At 40.8% G+C, this 18,422-nt stretch overlaps 3 protein-coding genes across 5 annotated transcripts; 2 read left to right on the top strand and 1 right to left on the bottom strand.

Annotated features, from left to right (window-relative positions):
* Positions 1-473: 473 nt before the first annotated feature.
* LOC136423413 (uncharacterized) lies at positions 474-7,645 on the bottom strand. The gene is made up of 12 exons (XM_066411555.1): positions 7,565-7,645; positions 7,156-7,318; positions 6,505-6,718; positions 5,892-5,981; positions 5,671-5,757; positions 5,024-5,208; positions 4,424-4,543; positions 4,084-4,120; positions 3,778-3,861; positions 3,249-3,385; positions 2,600-2,787; positions 474-2,029 (listed from the first exon to the last, which is right to left on the bottom strand). The coding sequence occupies exons 2-12, from the start codon at positions 7,314-7,316 to the stop codon at positions 474-476; spliced, it is 2,859 nt and encodes a 952-aa protein (XP_066267652.1). The 5' UTR covers positions 7,317-7,318; positions 7,565-7,645.
* Positions 7,646-8,013: 368 nt separating this feature from the next.
* Positions 8,014-13,745, top strand: LOC136422880 (uncharacterized). 2 transcript variants are annotated; one of them, XM_066410792.1, is made up of 4 exons: positions 8,014-8,126; positions 8,767-8,907; positions 9,278-9,431; positions 13,069-13,745. In XM_066410792.1, the coding sequence occupies exons 1-4, from the start codon at positions 8,120-8,122 to the stop codon at positions 13,142-13,144; spliced, it is 378 nt and encodes a 125-aa protein (XP_066266889.1). In that variant the 5' UTR covers positions 8,014-8,119; the 3' UTR covers positions 13,145-13,745. The 2 variants fall into 2 exon arrangements, with proteins under 2 accessions (XP_066266889.1, XP_066266888.1); XM_066410791.1 differs by lacking the exon at positions 13,069-13,745 and adding an exon at positions 9,835-10,103.
* Positions 10,500-17,609, top strand: LOC136422879 (uncharacterized). 2 transcript variants are annotated; one of them, XM_066410790.1, is made up of 4 exons: positions 10,500-10,597; positions 15,374-15,514; positions 16,386-16,542; positions 17,240-17,609. In XM_066410790.1, the coding sequence occupies exons 1-4, from the start codon at positions 10,591-10,593 to the stop codon at positions 17,313-17,315; spliced, it is 381 nt and encodes a 126-aa protein (XP_066266887.1). In that variant the 5' UTR covers positions 10,500-10,590; the 3' UTR covers positions 17,316-17,609. The 2 variants fall into 2 exon arrangements, with proteins under 2 accessions (XP_066266887.1, XP_066266886.1); XM_066410789.1 differs by lacking the exon at positions 10,500-10,597 and adding an exon at positions 14,366-14,478.
* Positions 17,610-18,422: the final 813 nt, after the last annotated feature.

Below are 18,422 nucleotides of genomic sequence, written 5' to 3'. Positions count from 1 at the left end.
TTACTGGCGTTTAGTAAAAGTTAAAAGTTTTCAGTAACAAAAATTTTGCATGATCTTTTATTCTTTCAAAATACTATTATAAAGTGGTCCAACCTCTAACTGACGACAAAGCAAGACGCTTTAAATACTATAACAGGATAAGGTAAAGGTAAGGTGTTGTAAAACATTTCAAGTTAGAAATACTACAATAAGTAGAAAAAATTAGCAAGAGGTGAAGTTAAAAACAGAGATGAGGGATAAAGTTGCAACTGACAACATGTATGTTCTGAGACATGTGTTCAGCCTTTCCCCTCTGTTTCTATTTTCATGTTGTTCCTCTAGTTCAGCATAATCCTAAAACTAGCTATAGCAAACTAAATTCAGTTTCCGGGCCTTTAGGTATAAACAAAAGGTATTCTGTTTACATGTATATCAATTAGGGACATGTAAATTGCTTCGACCACAACATGCACATGTATACCATTATGAAACCCTCAGGGTGATTGGTCACAGTGTTTTCCCTGCATTGCGTCGAGGACTTTTCCTTTGGAGTATCCGACACGGAGTCTCAGTCGCTCTGCAAGAGACATTCTGGTCACTCCAGGACTGTTCACATCGTCCATCTGTGTAGACGTACTACAAGCAGAGGCAGGTTTGGCTTTAGCAACTACACCTGGTGTGCAAGCCCCTGACACGTCTTTGGTATCATCAAGTACAGATGAATCTGTAGTGTAGCTACTATGGATGGAAGCTGGGCTGTACATCAGTGCCTTTCTTAACTCCACAGAGTCTGTTTCTGAACCAGCTTGTTGTGTCGTCTTCTTTTTCAAGTTGTCTGTACTCTTGCTTAATGAAAGCCCTCTTTCCTTAACTTTGTTACCTGCATCAGGCCGTGGTAGCCCAGCAGCGTCCCCTGTGGCCTTGCCCGGTGCCAGTGGGATTCTTTGTGTGGCAAAGAACTGCTCATCAGCTTTTAGTGTCTTCTCATTTTTCAAGTTGTCTGTACTTAAAGAAAGCCCTCTTTCCTTGACTTGCTTGGTTTTACCTGCAACAGGCCGTGTTAGCTCGAAAGGGCCGTCCATGGCCTTGCTCTGCTCTGGAGTTATTCTTTGCGTCTTAACCAACTGCTCATCAGCTTGTAGTGTTTCCTTTTTCAAGGTATCTGTACTCTTGCTTGAGTGAAGTCCTTTCTCTTTCACTTCCTTGGTTTTGTCTGAAACAGACCGTGGTTGTTCAACAGGGTCCATGGCCTTGCTCAGTGCTGGAGTGATTCTTTGTGTCTCAACCGACTGCTCATCAGTTGATTTAAAAGCATGTTCAAAACTTCCAATGGCTTCTATAATCTGCCCACCTCTCCTGTCCTTCTGTTTTAGCTTATCAAGACTATCCTGGTTTGACTTTTCCTGGACTGCAGTTCTGTGATCTGTTTTTGGAGGCTGAGACTGAGGCACATCCTTGTAGCATGATATTTTCTCTGCCTTAGGTAGCCTTCTCTTTTCTCCCTTCAACTGTAACCTCTCCATAAGGGGCAACATGACATGGGTTGAGACTGGAGACTGTATGTTGCTTTGCCCTTCCAGATCTGGACCCATCTTTGACATGTCACCCTCTACAGTTGTACTACTTGACCTACATGTGTTAGTACTAATACTAGTATCTCCATCTGTATTCGACATGAAGGAAAAGTCGTTTATCCCAAGGGAGAAGTTAGGGTCCATTTTACTGACCGAAGGTGGATAAGAAGGCACAACTTTTTCAGAAGACACAGCAAACTGTGATGTAGCTGAATCCTTATTCAGCTCATCAGGCAAATTGTCCTCTTTGCAGCCTCTTGTAGTTGATGCAGCTGACTTTCCTTCATCTAGCGTTGATGTTTTGAAGTTACCTTTATCTAATGAGAGCTTTGAGAAGTCAAGAGCTAGACTGTTATCAACTACACTGTGATCAGAAGGCCTATTTGCTTGTTCTTTAGGTTGTGTGTCACCCTGCTGTTGAAAGTCTGTATCTGCCGTGCCATCTGTGCATTTTTGTTTGGCATTTGTCTTTCCTCCTATGTAACAGATAGAAAAAGTTTATCAGTATTCCTTTGCTGCTACAATTGTAATGAAGCATTGCTTTGGCTAGTGAGCAAGCGCTATACTAGTATTCATTTCATTGGATTTAAACCATTCAAAAGAGGACCTGTGATGATATAGATTCTAACTGTTTGGACTGGTAAAAACTAGATTTATAATCATCTACAAATGCTCTGTAAATCTTGACATGTTTGCAGTGTTTTCATTTTCCCATTTTTTTACCTCTTGAAACAAAATCATAACACTGCGCACATGTTTGTACCGTACGTACTGCAGAATCAATTCAACTTTCAAACTTAAATACCATGAAAACCTCCTTTTGCCTTCTACTACAAAATAAAACTACCGCAAAAGTAAGCACATTTACAGTAACATATACATTATGCATATCACTGGACATGAAAAAGAAGAATCACCACACATGGAAGACAATGTAGCATATCAAGTGACTCTTATCAACATGTATGCATATGAGTTCTATACAATGAGTCAGCCTTTCCTACACTCATAACTCAAGCTGCGACATAGCCTCAGAACTCCCCTACCTTTCTTCCTACTTCGTTTGGCTGCTTTCCTTTCCCTGAACTCCCGTACCAGATGTGGGAAGGCCGATGTGAAGAGATCCTCTGGTTCTATCGTTGTGACATAACTCCCCTCTGCAGTGATGCCATCAGGCTTGTACCACTGCACCTCCAGACAAGGAACACTGTTACGTGTTCGAGTTTTCACCACACTGAAATATCAGAACAAAATATTCAGTCCGATCTCCTTTGTTTGTTTGATTGTTTTGCCTAACCAGTACATCACCTTTAGGCATAACACACCAGTTGTTCTATAGTAAGTACAACTTCTACAAGTTGTGTAAGACCAAGACTGTAAGGTTTGATCCACTCACACTGAAAAGGGCCCTTACTAGTAATCTCATCCAAGAGGACATCCCTAACCAAAGCTAGGTACTCATTTTCACCTTGAGTAGAGTGAGGAAATACATGTAGGTGTAAAGTGCCTTTCCTAAGGGGAGAAAATTGGGGTCTGCTAGGGATTCGAACCCAGAACCTCTAGATTCTAAGTCAGGAACCATAATAACTACAAGACCACCTTGCCATCTAATTACACCACCTTCCGCAGTTTACTGTTTAAGTATGATCAGATGCTTCTTCTTAGAAAATACACTAACATTGAGAGTCTCCCTACCTGTAAGGGGACAGTGATGGTCTGTTCTCCTTCTGATCATGAGTCTGCATGTGAGACATCTCCCAGTATGTCACCAGAGGCAGGACTTTCTCCAGAGTGTACTCTTCAGGCCACTCCAGTAACCTCAGGTTCAGCTCCTACAAATATTCAACAATTCTTATTGTCAAAAATATCACAAACACAACTACCATATTGAAACAATTTGTACTATACATTGTGTATGACTATGATGTTATGTCTGAACTGCCTCTTTAACTCTAACCCCAACATTGCAACAGTGTAATGGCACATTTTCTAGAATTATAGTATGGGTACTTTATAGCTAGGAATTCTGTGTCATAAGAAGATGCTACAAATAAAGTTGATTAGAATTTACTGACACAAAAAGTTCAATTAGTGGCATCAAACAACTATCTAGTCTCTACATATACATTAGACATGAAAAACTCACTGAAGGCTTTTTTCAATATCTTTATTTAGACAAGTGTAGATGTCATAATATGTAACTGAATGTAATATAATTCCTGACCTGTAATGCAGGTAGCCTTGGTCTCTTCCATTCCAACTTTCGGGAGGGACAGGTGTCTTTTGTAACCAGGAACTCCTTAATAATCTAGAACAATGGCAAGAATTGATGAATAAGTCATAGCATAATATACATTAAAGTCAATTTACTTAGTTTGGATGGGACTTAAAGCTGGAGTTCCCATGGTTGAGGAGAGCTGTACCCTGAGCATGTTAAAGACACTTCTGTACTTATTGATAAGATACTGCAATATTGGTTCAACATCGTCAATACAACTTGTTTATAAAATTATATAATATATCTACATACTTTTGTATCAGGAAATTCTGGATCTGTCAGCGCTTTTCTGTAAAGACAAGGAACAAAGGAGAATAAAACAATCCGATAAAAATCGTTAATGGCAATTTTAGCATAGAATCTATCTGCTTATAACTTTATGGGTTTGGTATCAGGTATCTGGGATGTTTAATCTGGCCCCTATAATGCATGGCTACATGTATAGGCATTTTCAGATTTACCCACTATAGTTTAGCCAAGCAAATACATCTTAAGTCTAGATTGCGACCTGTTTTTCAGATACACATGGATAAAAATACAAGAACATAAGGAAACACAGTAACCCCCTCTACAAGAAATAAACAGCCCTTACCTCATCACAGTAGCTTCAATGGAACTGTTCTTAGCCCTCTTCTGGCTTCCCTTTGGTTTACTGGCCGTCCCACACTGAGCTTCAGTCTGATCTGATGCTTCAGACCTCCAGACTTTAAATCTGGAGGGAACCATGTGTATCTTAGAATCTTAACCAAATGTTATCAGTTACAGAGGGACAGGTACAATGTATTTACTTCTAATAGTTCTATATAACTGCCTTTTGTCATATCACACCAGCTTCTGTAAATGTATAGCCGTTACAACGCAACCCTTCTGCAAAACACACCAGTTTAACAATAAATATTGTTATAATATAACACTGAACGACCTGTCACACAACAAATGTGCATCTAGCTGCAAGCGTTGTTTCATGTTATCTATTGAGAATACCTTTACTGCACTTGTAGCAGTGAGTTCCACTCTACGATAGTTCTAGGAAAAAATTAATTTACTTATTGTAGAGATAGAGAGAAGGAAGCTGACTTCACATCATGGAAACAGTAATAATAGAAACAGAGCTTACCAAAAAAACACAAAGACAACATCTATATTCCAAAGCTTCATTCAGTACAATAGAAATACCTTCCCTTGAACTTACCGCTCGAGTACATCACAGGTGCCGAGGGCAGTCATGACCTTGAAAGCAAGTTCTTTGCCGACACCTGGCACCCCCTTCGGACAGTAGTCACAGCCCAACAGTAGGCCCAGGCCTACCAACTTGTTACGATCCAATAGTAGCTCTTCTTCTATGTCTGTCATCTTATAACAGTCAACATGAGGATCCTAATGATGCACAGATAGAATGTCACAAAAGTCAGGAGCAAATCAGGCTTCAATGTCAAGCTTAGGTATTCCAGCATATTCTAGTATCAACATCATTACCAATACCATTAGTTCTTTTGATAACATTACTCATTAGCATACAAATGAATGAAGTAAAGTTGACAGTTACCATGTGAGTAAAGGGATACTACATGTACATCTATAAAAATGATATTCATAATCATAAATCTTTATCAATTTTGTATCTTACCTTCACCCTAAATCTAAAAGGAAGAGAAGTATTTCGTTGTCAGTCCATCTGTGTTTCTGATCTACTTGAAGGGGATGATCTCTGCTTCAATATCTTGAGACATTTCATAGCTCCTTTACTAACTGCCTGTTCATATATGTGATTACAACTTTGAACACCCACATTTCTGGAATTCAGTATTAAATGACATATGATCCTACATAACAGCCCACCTTTTTGTCCAAGGTGAGGTTCCTGTAGACAGTCCTGGCACCATAGAGGAAGGCATCCCCATCATCAGTCAGGCATCCATCCACCAACTGACAACATAAAAGAGTAGTTATATGGCATTTTGTTCTGTTAAAATGATGGTACTTGATGGGTCGTAATTTTTTTTAAATGTGAAATGATAAGGTGTTTGTGTAATGCAATTTGAAAGAAATTCAAGACTCACATTTTCCCTGTTCAGTAATGCACAGAAGGCCTCTGCCTCTCCCTTGCTCTGTACATGGGGGATTCCCAGTCCATCCAGCAGGAGGATACACTGTAAATACATGGTGTAGTGTCATGTTTTTCCATTCAATAATATCTTTTGGGAAATTTTGTATAGAATGAGCATGTCCTTATTTGATCCATGAATACCTTAATGTTGGAAGAAAGTTTAGCATTGTAAACTATTACGTGTTCTTATGTTTGTGTCTGGTATGTGTACCCAGGGTGTCTTAATGGACATGGTCATTATGTCAGGATACATACAGGAAGCAAAACTATAAAAGCACACTTCTTCTTCTATTAAACTCAAAGTATGTATGGATTCTTGACATGAAGCGTAATTCTTTTTCGGTAAGTGAAAGTACAAAGCGGCTTTGCTACGACTTGCGTTTTATTACCAAGCACACCAGGTTACCCCTACTATTCTCCATAGGTGTGTTGGGTTCTTTTATCTGCAGAGGTTTGACGCCTGATGCTCACGCTTGGAACTTCATACACATTCATGAATCATGTACACAAGGCTGCCAGGTTAACGTTTATTAATCAACACAATATCTTTCTACAATAAAAAGTACCTCTTTCAGTACAGCCTTAAAGTGAGATCTCTTCATTTTCCTGGGTTTCCCCAGGCCTTTCTTCTGTCCGTCTGTACCGGCCTTGCTGCCCCCAAACCGATCCTGGTTCCGCTTCACCATGGTCTGGAACTTCAGCTCTGGTGGGTCGCCGTCGACCACGAATATCAAACTGATGCCCATTTTAGTCAGATGTGACACCCGGAAGAAAAGATTCCTATGAATAAGCAAGGGGGACATGTATGACGTAAGCAACAGGAAAATGTGTTCAGCAACAATTAACCTTGATGATTTGTTGGAGGGCTTGAAATTAAAAACATACTTGCAATCTACAATTTGCAGAAAAAAATTGAGACTGCAAAGAAAAAATACAGAGAAAAATACAGGAACATCCTGTCAATAGCCTCGGCCAATATAAGGTTGATTTTTGATTGATACAAAAAGCTTGGTGAGACCAAGGCTTAAATAAATACAACCTACTTGGTTTTGAGAAAGTGGGACAAATAAAGATGACAACTTCCCCAGACTGGGAGTTTAAACTTAAAGGACGCAAAATCGATCTCACTACATCAAATATCATAGAAAATCATGCTTATCATAAGCTTTGATGACTAAAAGTACAATACAATCAAAAATGACTGTACATAACGTTACCTTAGGTGGGGCTTGGTGACAGCACCAGTCATGGCCTTGACCGCACTAGCCTCACACACCCACATACTCAGGTCCACCGCCAGAGTCTTCCCCTGCAGAGACTCCAGCGGACAGTGTGTCTTCACGGGGGCAAGGATGGTCCACAGATGATGTACCCCCATGGCTGGAAACAAGGGAATTTTTAAACTTTTCAACTTGCAAGTTGCAGTTTTCCAAAAATTAGTACAGTGTACAAATAATTTTTACGAATCCAAGATAATTCGGTTGTTGTTTAGCCGATATCCCCTGATTTCGCTGTTGTATAATAACTACAGCTCATAGTTTATCCACAAGATCAGAAATAACGTCGACATTGTTGTTATATATATCATAAATACCGTTTTAACCTTATTATCTGGTGGTGACTTACCTAAGTTTTGAAAGGGGACGAAATCAAAATTCCCGGAAACCCATCATGCATAGCGCAGCTGGTCTCACACAGCAGTTTATGTTTAGCATCAAGTTATCAGAAGTTACATTTTTGGCCACATTCTCAAGCAGCGAGAACTCAGCGCAGAGCGTCAAGCGTCAATGACTCAACAATATATTTGACTGTCATCCCCTCCTGAACTACACATTTATTCCGCCATTTCTTGTGGAATGTTACTCTGTCATTTCCCCATACAGAAGAAATAAAGATGTTTTAACTCAAGTGTTAGAACTTTGATTATAAAGTTTTAACGTTATGTTTTATAACTTTAATGTTGTGACTTAAATTAAGTAGCTTTACATTACGTCGGTAAACCTCTCAACGTAGGCGACGCTAACAATGTTGTTGACGTTACGACAAGTAGTTTTTAAAGCCACCTGTTCTGTTCTGAGGTAAACTCGCGCCCGGGGTTCAGGCGTCACAGGTCAAAGTCCACGGCATCTTGAGACCTATTGCTACACGTAGCCTGAGCGGAGCACCGTATTTCCCACCATTATGGCAGGTATTAAGACGTTTAACATAGTACAGCTGCTGAAAGACTGGTCTTTCTCGACTATCATGGCCTTGCACAACTAGTACTCGATGTGACTTGTTCGGAGTGCATACTGGTGTATTCTAGTATTCTCTTCTTGGTAGACAGTCTAATCTAGTGCAGCATACAATCTTGTGGGCGTGGCAGCGATAAGCTAGGCACACTGCACAGTGATACCCAACCTGTGACCCGAGAATGTTATGTTTTCGTCAGCCGTTCTTGTGTGTGTGTCTATCTGTATGTGTGTGTGTGTGTGTGAGTGTGTGTGTGTGTGTGAACACGATAACGCATTGAAGAATGTCTGGATGGATTATCTAGATACTTGGTATGTGGGCGGTGGGTAGGTCTTCTTGAGACCTCGAAATGATTCTTGGCCCCCTAGCGGCTTGCTATGGTATTACAGCAGAACTTCCGGGTTTGAGGACGTTATTTGCATAAAAATGAGAAACATTAATGATATGGCACTCGAAAAGGCGAAGGTATGAGGTCGTGGAAGTCATTTGCGATTCTCGAGCAATAAAGTTCATTCATTCATTCATCAATCATTGTCTCCGATATCGTCACGTCATTATCATGATAACGTTATCTGTGCATGTAACCTCGTCTCTAGACCTGAAGGCAGTGATTGCGGCAAACAATGAGAAGTTCATGGCCTGCTTCAAGGCTAACGACATGAAGGGTCTGGCTGCCCTGTACACGGAGGACTGCAAGTTAATGCCGACAGGATCGGACACGCTGCACGGTCGCGAAGGTGAGGGATTGCCGAATCACTGATGATGAATCTATTGATGGCTACTACACTTAAGAAAACTTAAATCTATCAAAATTAGAGACCAAAATATTCCTTTTCAGCTTTGTGTCTTTGCCAAAACTTTTCCCGGCTACTGTATCTCTCCCTGTCTCTCTCTCTGTGCTGTTTTTCTGTCTCTCTCTGTCTCTCTCTGTTTCTGTCTGTCTCTCTCTGTCTGTCTCTTTCTCTCTGTCTCTCTTTGTCTCTCTCTCTCCCTCCCCCTCTCTTTCTCTTTTGTGTGATCCTGTGCGTGGGGATGGAGGTGTCAAGAACGTACGCAAAGATACCGATGGCAATCAAATTACCTTAATCAATTTTTTGCTGAGTACAGGCCCGGAAAAGGTGTTTTCTGGTGCCTGGGCCGGCGGTGTGCGGGCCGTGGAGTTGAAAATAGAGGAGGTTGGGCCGATGGGCAGTGACGTCATCTATGAGCGAAGCACCTACACTATGAAGACAGAGGACGGCAGTGTGTTTGACGCCGGCAAGTAAGTCAGCATGCGTCGTGCATGTTTATGCGTGCTGTTAGTTTCTTTATACTGTAGTTTGCTTTCATACAGTAAACGGTGTACAACATGTACCATAATGTTGACTGATAACTTCCTGGATTGACACAACATTTTAAGAGAGATCATAGTACTAAAAACACGCGTGTTGTTTCTTCAGGCTGAAAATTTCTACTGCTTACGCACTAAGTCGAGCTCACTCTGAACCTTTCAGTGACTAATATTTCCCTTTTTTGAATCGTTCTAAAAAAGAGCCCAAACCTAAAGAAGTCGTGCCCTTCCCTTCATCTTGCCTGGTTGAAATGTCGGCAGTGTCTATGTACTACCAACATTCTGAAATAATATATTCAGAAATATTGACTCTCTTTTTCTTGACATTTTACAGGTACGTTGTCATTTGGAAGAAAGTTGGCGAAGAGTGGTTCATGCACATCGACATCTTCAACACAAACAAAGCCTGAAGATTCTAGATCTACATTTAAAAAAATGGAAATGATCACGGAAATGTATTCACAAAATGTGATCGGAAATCGTATAGAATGGCACAGTGCTAGTATAAGCTATTGTCGTTGTGGCCAGTAGTACCAGTCTATGTTGATTGATATCATGATCTTTTGCTATAATAAATGGCGGTTATGCCAAATACGTTTACAACTATGGCCTGATTTCCATAGGCATGTAAATTGTAATGTCCATTTAAACCCAGAGCACGTTTTGCTGACAGACAAGTGTGCAGTTCGTTCAAACCCTTGTAGTGTCTAGGCCTAGTGTCACATAGTAGCAGGGTATATTTTCACAGGTTGTTAACCTTTCCCCTTTAACGCTAACGTGATCGATGCACCCCATCGAACACAGGCCCCATTTTACGTCCCTTCCGAAAGACAATGCAGCCCCTACCGAGATGTTGAAATAATGACATCTTGTTTTCCTCCACTTTCCCATACCATTACATGTATTACTGACATATACTGGAACCGTTTAGTCGCCTCTCGAGCTGAACGGTTCTGTTTGTACCGAAATAAAGATTCGCGCAACAAAGTTCAGATGTCATAGTTCATCGTTAACGCATCTTGTCGGACAAGTTTCCTGTAATTGACAGCCAAGTTTAACATTGTCAGCAGTGCACCGTATTCCCAACATAATGGCAGGTAAGGCGTTTATAAACATTTCTGTGTACAACTGTTCAAAGATAAGTCTTTCTCGACAACGAAGTTTGGTCTTGAACCTGACACAAAATCAAGCTCAGTGTGACTTGCACCAAGACTTGCACGAACTGCCATACTAGTATCTAGCGCCAGCACAGCATGATCTAGTGGGTGTGGCACGAACTTTGGGGCATGAACATTGCCTGCCATGTCTCAGCCCCATGTAGTTATGTGCCCATGTTAGTAGAGGAACACAGGAGCATACTCGAATAAGGGACAGGCGATATTGACATGACAGACCAGGAAACCTTTAATACCTTAGTCTATCACTTCCGTGTATGGGTCGTTCTGAGGAGCATGCATTTGCATTCAACATACTTCGCGTATGACATAGCTAAGTGTGTCAGAGGGTGATTCGATACAGAAGAAGGTGTATGTTGATATATACATCATCTTTGGAACTAAATAGAATATGACTTTCCATTAGCCTCTCAGTGCTTAAGAGGTCTCCAACTAAGTTCGTTTGTTTTGGTTCCAGCCACATTTCAACGTCAAAGGTCAGCGCATTTGTTTACCACAGCCAGTTCTGTTTACCACAGCCAGTGTCTCGGATACATACTATGTGTAGTGTCGTTGCAGTCTGTTATACTATTATTAATAGTGTTAACTGTTTACAATCTGTAGCTCTCAGTATGTACCCTATTAGGCTGATTCGTTAACGTGCTCGACGTGTGGCTCTCCTCAAACACTGGTCCTCCGGCTTTACGTCACACCGAGAGGATATTCCGAACCGAAGCTAGATACTCATTTTCACCCGAGTCGAGTGAGGAAATATGTGTTAAGTACTTTTCCAAGGAGCACAGCACTGGGGCCTGCCAGGGGTTCGAAACCAGAACCATTAGGTTTAAAGTCAACAACCCTGACCACAAGACAACCTACACCTTGAAAATCATCTGAGACTATATCATGACAAGCATTACGTACCTGGTACTTCACTATATCCGATATCGTAATCTCAGTGTCATACCTGTACGTGTAACCTCGTCTGCAGATCTGCAGGCACTGATTGACGCACAAAACGAGAAGTACTATGCCTGCTTCAAGGCTAACGACATGAAGGGTGTGGCTGCCCTGTACAAGGAGGACTGCAAGATTATGGTGACAGGAATGGACACTGTACATGGCCGTGAAGGTGAGGATATAGCCAAATCATGGGGCATTGGTGGGTATTGCACTTTGAACTAAATCATAATGGGAAAACTCTAAAAATTAGAGACCAGAATATTGCCCCCTCTCTGTATCTCTTATATAAATATATTGGTATGTGTACGTGTTAGTGCGTGCGTTTTTGTGTTTGTTTGTTTGTTTGTATGTGTGTGTATGTAGTACGTGAGTACGTCTGTGTGTGTGTGTGTTTGTGTGTGTGTGTGTGTGTGTGTGTGTGTGTGTGTGTGTGTGTGTGTGTGTGTGTGTGTGTGTGTGTGTGTGTGTGTGTATGTGAAATCTCTTAACCCAAACACACTTGGAGTATAATGAATTACCAAACTGTATTGACTGCAGGCGTAGAGAAGGTGGTATCAAACTATCGGGTGGCTTATGGTGTGATGACCTTGGAGTTGAAATCAGAGGAAGTTGGACCAGTGGGAGGTGAAGTCACTTACGACCGAGGCACCTACACTGCAAAAACAAAGGATGGCACCGTGGCTGACACCGGCAAGTAAGTCAACATGTTTATGCTTGTTGTTCATTTTCTTGGTCAAGAAGGTTATGCTTTCCTGTGTGTGGTAGATAGCTTAAATGATGATTTACATAATACGATACTAATTATGCAAACCAGAATTTAATTTGCATAATTAATGAGGAAATACCTTATTTGTATGATAGGTTTGGAAAAATGATACAATAACCTTCTTTGCTAAGATAACACGGTCTTACTTTGGACAACTTCTGTTATTTGGGTGGAGAAGATGATCACTTGATGTAGTTTATGCAAATGAGGACCTTTTTTGTATAATCAATGATAAAAACACCCTGGATACATCAGTCATACAGGCTAAACTTATTGGCGAAGGTATGAGGTTGTGAAACTCTAGTTTGTTTATATTTTACTTTCATACCTAATACGATGTACCATGAAATTGACCAATTACTCTTGCAAGAGTAAGTCACTTGATTGACACAACAATTTGAGATTGTACTTTGCCCAAATACCGTGTTATTTCGGGTTAGAATACTACACTGATTATGTAATGAGTCGAGGTCGCTCCGAACCTTTCAATGAATGATATCTCCCTTTTGAAACTCTTTGGTCTGAAGTTACACAAAGGCTTGGTGCCCTTCTCATTTAATGATATCTTACCTATAGTATGTGATATATCTGCGCTCTAATGTCTAATGCACTGGCCATGGCGATAATCTAAAGAATCATCACAGTAAGAGTATTAGTCTAAAATGTTTTGCTTTGTATTTTACAGGTACGTTGTGATTTGGAAGAAAGTTGGTGGGGACTGGTTCCTCCATATTGACATCTTCAACTCAAACAAAGCCTGAAGATTCTAGATCTACGTATACAGAAGTAGAATACTAAAAGACGGTCACGGAAAATGAATATCCAATCGGAAGTCATATAGAATGGCACCGTTTTTGCTTTCTTCAACGTGCTAAGTACCTGAGTTGCTTTAGACCTCAATATCACCTTTTGTTATCACTGCAACTGTACTTCTGCTTGTTACCATGACCTGTACTTAGCTCATCAGAACATAATCGTGCAATAAAGGTCTTTCATTCAATATTGATTGATCTTTTCAACGTAGGGGATACTACCAATGTTGTTAATGGGGTGACAGGCACTTTTAAATCCACCTCACACTTCTAGCTTCACATTAGTTCACAGTATCTTTATAGCCCATCATGTGAAATGGCATAGTATCAGCTTTTGTCATTGAGTCAAGCACCAGTTCTAGTCTTGTTTCTATCTATGCGCTGATTGCTACATACATTATCTTTTATTTGCTGCAATGAATAAGCCTAGTTTACACCCTGTTCTAGCCCGGTTCACTCCTCTGGTCGCTTCCCTTGAAAGAGTAAACCCAAGCTAGAAAAGGATAGACACCAGACTGCAATAAACAATAAATGGCGATTATGCCACTTACGTTTCCGATTCTGGCTTAACTTTTTTTATTGACTTGTAATGCCCAGTTAGCCCCAACACACGAAAGTGTGCAGTATGATCTTCATGATATTCTGTGCATGCTGGCCTTTGTAAATACCTCTAGCTCGCTGTTACTTTACGACATATACTTCCTTCCCTGATCGGCAAAATGATCCGCCAAGTTTAATGTTTTAGATTGTAATGCTGAAACTGAGATGTGACGACTAATGACTACGACATAAATGTTATAATTTGATCCACTCACACCGGGAAGGACTACTAGCCTATAGCTAGATCTTGTGGGTTCTTTTACGTGTTCGAGGTGTGACTCTCCTCAAACACGGGACCGCCATTTAACGTGGTATCCGAGGGACGTCCCTACCCGAAGCTAGGTACTCATTTAATTTGCACGGAGTGAAGTGAGGCTGATGACAGTTTACAGATCAGGTTAGCGTTTGGGGGTAGGTTTGTATGGTCTTAAGTTTTGATTCTTGAGATAATGGCACCTTCTTTATCTCCACTTTCCCATAGGATTACATGTATTACCGACATATAACGTTACTGGAACAGTTTAGTTCCTCCTCAACCGTTCTGTTTGAACCGAAGTAAATTCGCACCACAAAGTTCAGGCGTCATAGTTCATAATTAACGCATCTTGTCCGACAAGTTTCCCTTAGTTGACAGCCAAGTTACACGTTGTCAGCAGCGCACCATATTCCCAACATTATGGCAGGTAAGGCGTTGATTTTTAAACGTTAGTGTGTGCAACTGTTGAAAGATAAGTCTTTCTCCACTATTGTGGCTTGAATCTTACACAAAATCAAGCTCAATGTGACTTGTACGAACTGCCATACTAGTATCAGAGCCAGTACAGCACGCAATCTAGTGGGTGTGGCACTTAGAAGGCAAATCAACAAAGAAGCCTTACTGGTTAAAACGCACTATACCTATGGCCGGCATGGATCATTGATTGAAGCACGCCTGCCATGACTCAGCCCAATGCAGTTATGCATGTGCCCATTTTAGTAGAGAAGCACAGGAGCATGCTTGGATAAGGGACAGACCAGGAAGTCTTTCCTTAGTCTATCACTTCTACCTTGTGCGCGGGCTAGGTTTACATTGGTGCACTTGTACTAATAAGGCCATATCTCGATCACCTGCATCCCCCACACCCACACACACACGTAGAAATAGAAAAAAGATTACTCAATTGATCCATTCAATCATCCATCCATTCGTTCGTTTGGCATGCAGTCAACGGCAATTATTAGCATCATTATCATAACTGGGTGGGCCGACTACTCTCTCTTCGTAGCCAGGGGCTGAATTGCGGGGAGCTTACAATTGCCAGGGCTAAAAATCAACGGTCTGGAAAAGTTGACATTCGGCGCTATCTGGGGAGACCTCAACATGACAGTAATTTCCCAAGGTGCGGCCATAGTATTGTAGGAAAGGGCCGCGCTACCAGAACCATCAGATTTTAAGTTAACAACCTTAACCACAAGACCGCCTTCACCGCTTGAAAATTATCTGAGACTATATCATGAAAAGTGCTACGTACCTGGTACTTCACTACATCCGATATCGTAATCTTAGTGTCATACCTGTACGTGTAACCTCGTCTACAGGTCTGAAGGCACTGATTGACGGGAAGAACGAGAAGGGGTTTGCCTGCTTCAAGGCTAACGACATAAAGGGTGTGGCTAACCTGTTCACGGAGGACGCCAAGATCATGCCGCCAGGATCGGACACTGCACATGGCCGTGAAGGTGAGGATATAGCCGAATTATGGAGCATATGGCTATTGCGATTTCAATCAAATCATATTGGGAAAACTATGATTAGAGACCAGAAAATCGCCCCCTCTCTGTATCTCTTTCTCTCTATATATTTGTATACAGGTGTGTATGTATGTATGTGTTAGCGTGTGTGTATTTTTGTGTTTGTTTGAGTGTGTATGTAGTGCACGTGTGTGTGTGGGGGGGAGCAATCTCATCTTTTTAGCCGTTTATTCATTCATCTTAAAACACATGGGTAGTCTCTTTAGCCAAACAAAGGCTGATTTCCAAGAGAGCCCATAGAGGTACAGATAATAGAGAAATGTAATCACATAAAATAATGATTAGACGTAAGAATACATACAGAGACAAAATCAATGTGTCAAACAATAACACTGGAATCATTAAACAAAAACAAACAAATGATCTTGAGAGGACAAATTCCATAATATGAACATAAGGAAATGATAATACAGAGCACTAACATAGGAGTAATATATCATGTAATAAAATAAAACTTAATGGGCAAAAGTAACCAAACAAATATAATGGGTTGTCAGTTGATGGTCAATAGGCGGTTGGTATGCTGATTTTAGTCTCTCTTTAAAAATGTTGAGGTTTGGTGCTTGTTTAACATTCGGTTTGAGTGCGTTGTAGGTTACGGTCGCTCTATATGCAAATGTGCGTTGATCTACATTTGATGTGTAGCTGGGTCTGTGTAGTAGGTGTGATTGTTCAGTGTGGTAATTATGGATTTGGTTATTATAACTGAATGTGTTGAGTAGATAGCTGGGGGCTAATCCATGCTCATCGCCAAAAAGCACTTGGAGTATAATAAATTACCAAACTGTATTGACTGCAGGCGTAGAGAAGGCGATATCTGGTTATCGGGCGGCTCATGGTGTGACGACTTTGAAGTTGAAATCAGAGGAAGTTGGACCAATGGGCAGTGACTTCACTTACGACCGAGGCACCTACACTGCAAAAGCAGAGGACGGCACCGTGGCCGACACCGGCAAGTAAGTCAACATGTTTACGGCGTGTGTGTGCGTGTATGTGTGTGCGTGTGAACAGCATAACTCGAGAAGTCGTCAATGAACCTTTAAATATTTGGTATGTTGGTAGGGTTTGCAGGAGGAAATAATAAAAAAAGAAGACCAACATAGTGATATGTTATTCATGCAAATTAGGACCGAATTTGCATAATCAATGAAGAACATTTATATTTCAATCGTGCCTAATATCAGGAACTATCATACTCAGTACGTACGTAACTTTCTTTGAGAGGAATATAAATAATGCAAATTATGACCTTACTTGCATAATCAATTAGAAAACTGTTTCATACGTTTGTGGTAAATGATAACATATACGTATAAGTGACACATGAAGGTTAGATAAAGGTGAAAGGGAAAGCTTTCTGGGTTTAATGACACAGTATTTTGCTATAAAAAGCGTGTTGTTTCTCCAGGCTAAATGCTCTATAAAACTGCTTACGTGCTGAGTCTAGCTCGCTCCGAACATTTCAGTGCATATCATTTTCTATTTTGAATCGTTCTGACGCTACACAAAAAGCGACCAAACCTGAATAACTTGTGCCTTTCACCTCATCTTACCTATTGCAAATGTCTGCAGTGTCTCTAATGTACTAGCAACATGCTGAAATTGTAGTCATGTTAAGAATATAACTTCAAACATTTTCTTTACATTTTACAGGTACGTTATCATCTATAAGAAAGTTGGTGGAGACTGGTTAATCTACATTGACATCTTCAACACAAACAAAGCCTGAGGATTCTAGATCTACATTCACAAAAAAGGAAGAGCGGCAGAGAGCTGGTCGCGAAAAATGAGTCACATAGAATAGAGCAGCATTGGCTTTTCCGAGTCTGGCTTTAACCTCAATTATCAATATTGACTGGTCTTGCTGAAATGAATTAGCCCGGCACCCATCCTATTCTAGTCCCGGCTCGCTCCTCTGATCGCTTCCGAATTCCCTTGCCAGCGATCAGAAGAGCTATCCAAAGCTAGAAAAAGATACATGTAGATACCAGACTATGATATACAATAAATGGCGATCAATTAAGTTTCCGATTCTGGCTTGATTTTTACTGACATGTAATGCCTAGTTAGCCCCACAACACGCTTTGCTAGTAGACAAAGCTTGCAGTAACATCAAAGTAATATCCTATTGGTAGTCTGTGTATGCATAACAACATTAACTTCCTTTACTGATCGGTATAATGATCCACTACGTTTGATGTTATAGATTGTAATGCTGAAACTGAAATGTTACAACTAACGTTAACAAGTACTAGTACAACTAAAATGTCAGAACTTGATCAACTCATACCGAGAAGGACTATTTTCGATAAGTGTTGTGTGTTCTTTTACGTGTATTTGATGTGTGACTCTAATCGAACACGGTACCTCCATGCATTTAACGTCCCATCCGAGCAACTTCCCTTACTGAAGCTAGGTACTCATTTTCACCCAGTGAACTAAAAAAAATTGTAAAAAGAGCGCACAGCGTCTGAGCATGTCAGGGGATTCGAATCCAGAACCTCTGGGTCAAACACCCTACTGTTACGTCACGCGACGACTTTAACGATGTTTAACTCAACATTGCGTGAGTCTCCATTTCAACTTAGGTGACACCAACGATGTTGATAGCGATGTGACAGGTACTCTTTAAAGCCTGTTTAAAGCAAGGGGGAAACGCCACGGTGAGAGAGCTTCAATAAAAACAAGGCTTTGAATCATTGAAAATCCTTCTGTCGGGAGGGGGGGTGAAATCTAGACAGTTTTATAGGGGTGGCCTTGGTAGGGGAGACATCTAGTGTATTTTTGTAATTACTTCGAAAAAACTACCTTTATCTATCTTGGGGGTTTCCGCAGC

Source organism: Branchiostoma lanceolatum, chromosome 17 (assembly GCF_035083965.1).
Source record: "Branchiostoma lanceolatum isolate klBraLanc5 chromosome 17, klBraLanc5.hap2, whole genome shotgun sequence".
Lineage (NCBI taxonomy): Eukaryota > Metazoa > Chordata > Leptocardii > Amphioxiformes > Branchiostomatidae > Branchiostoma > Branchiostoma lanceolatum.
The sequence above is the reverse complement of the archived record's forward strand: the minus strand, read 5'-3'. Positions and strand labels throughout refer to the sequence as shown.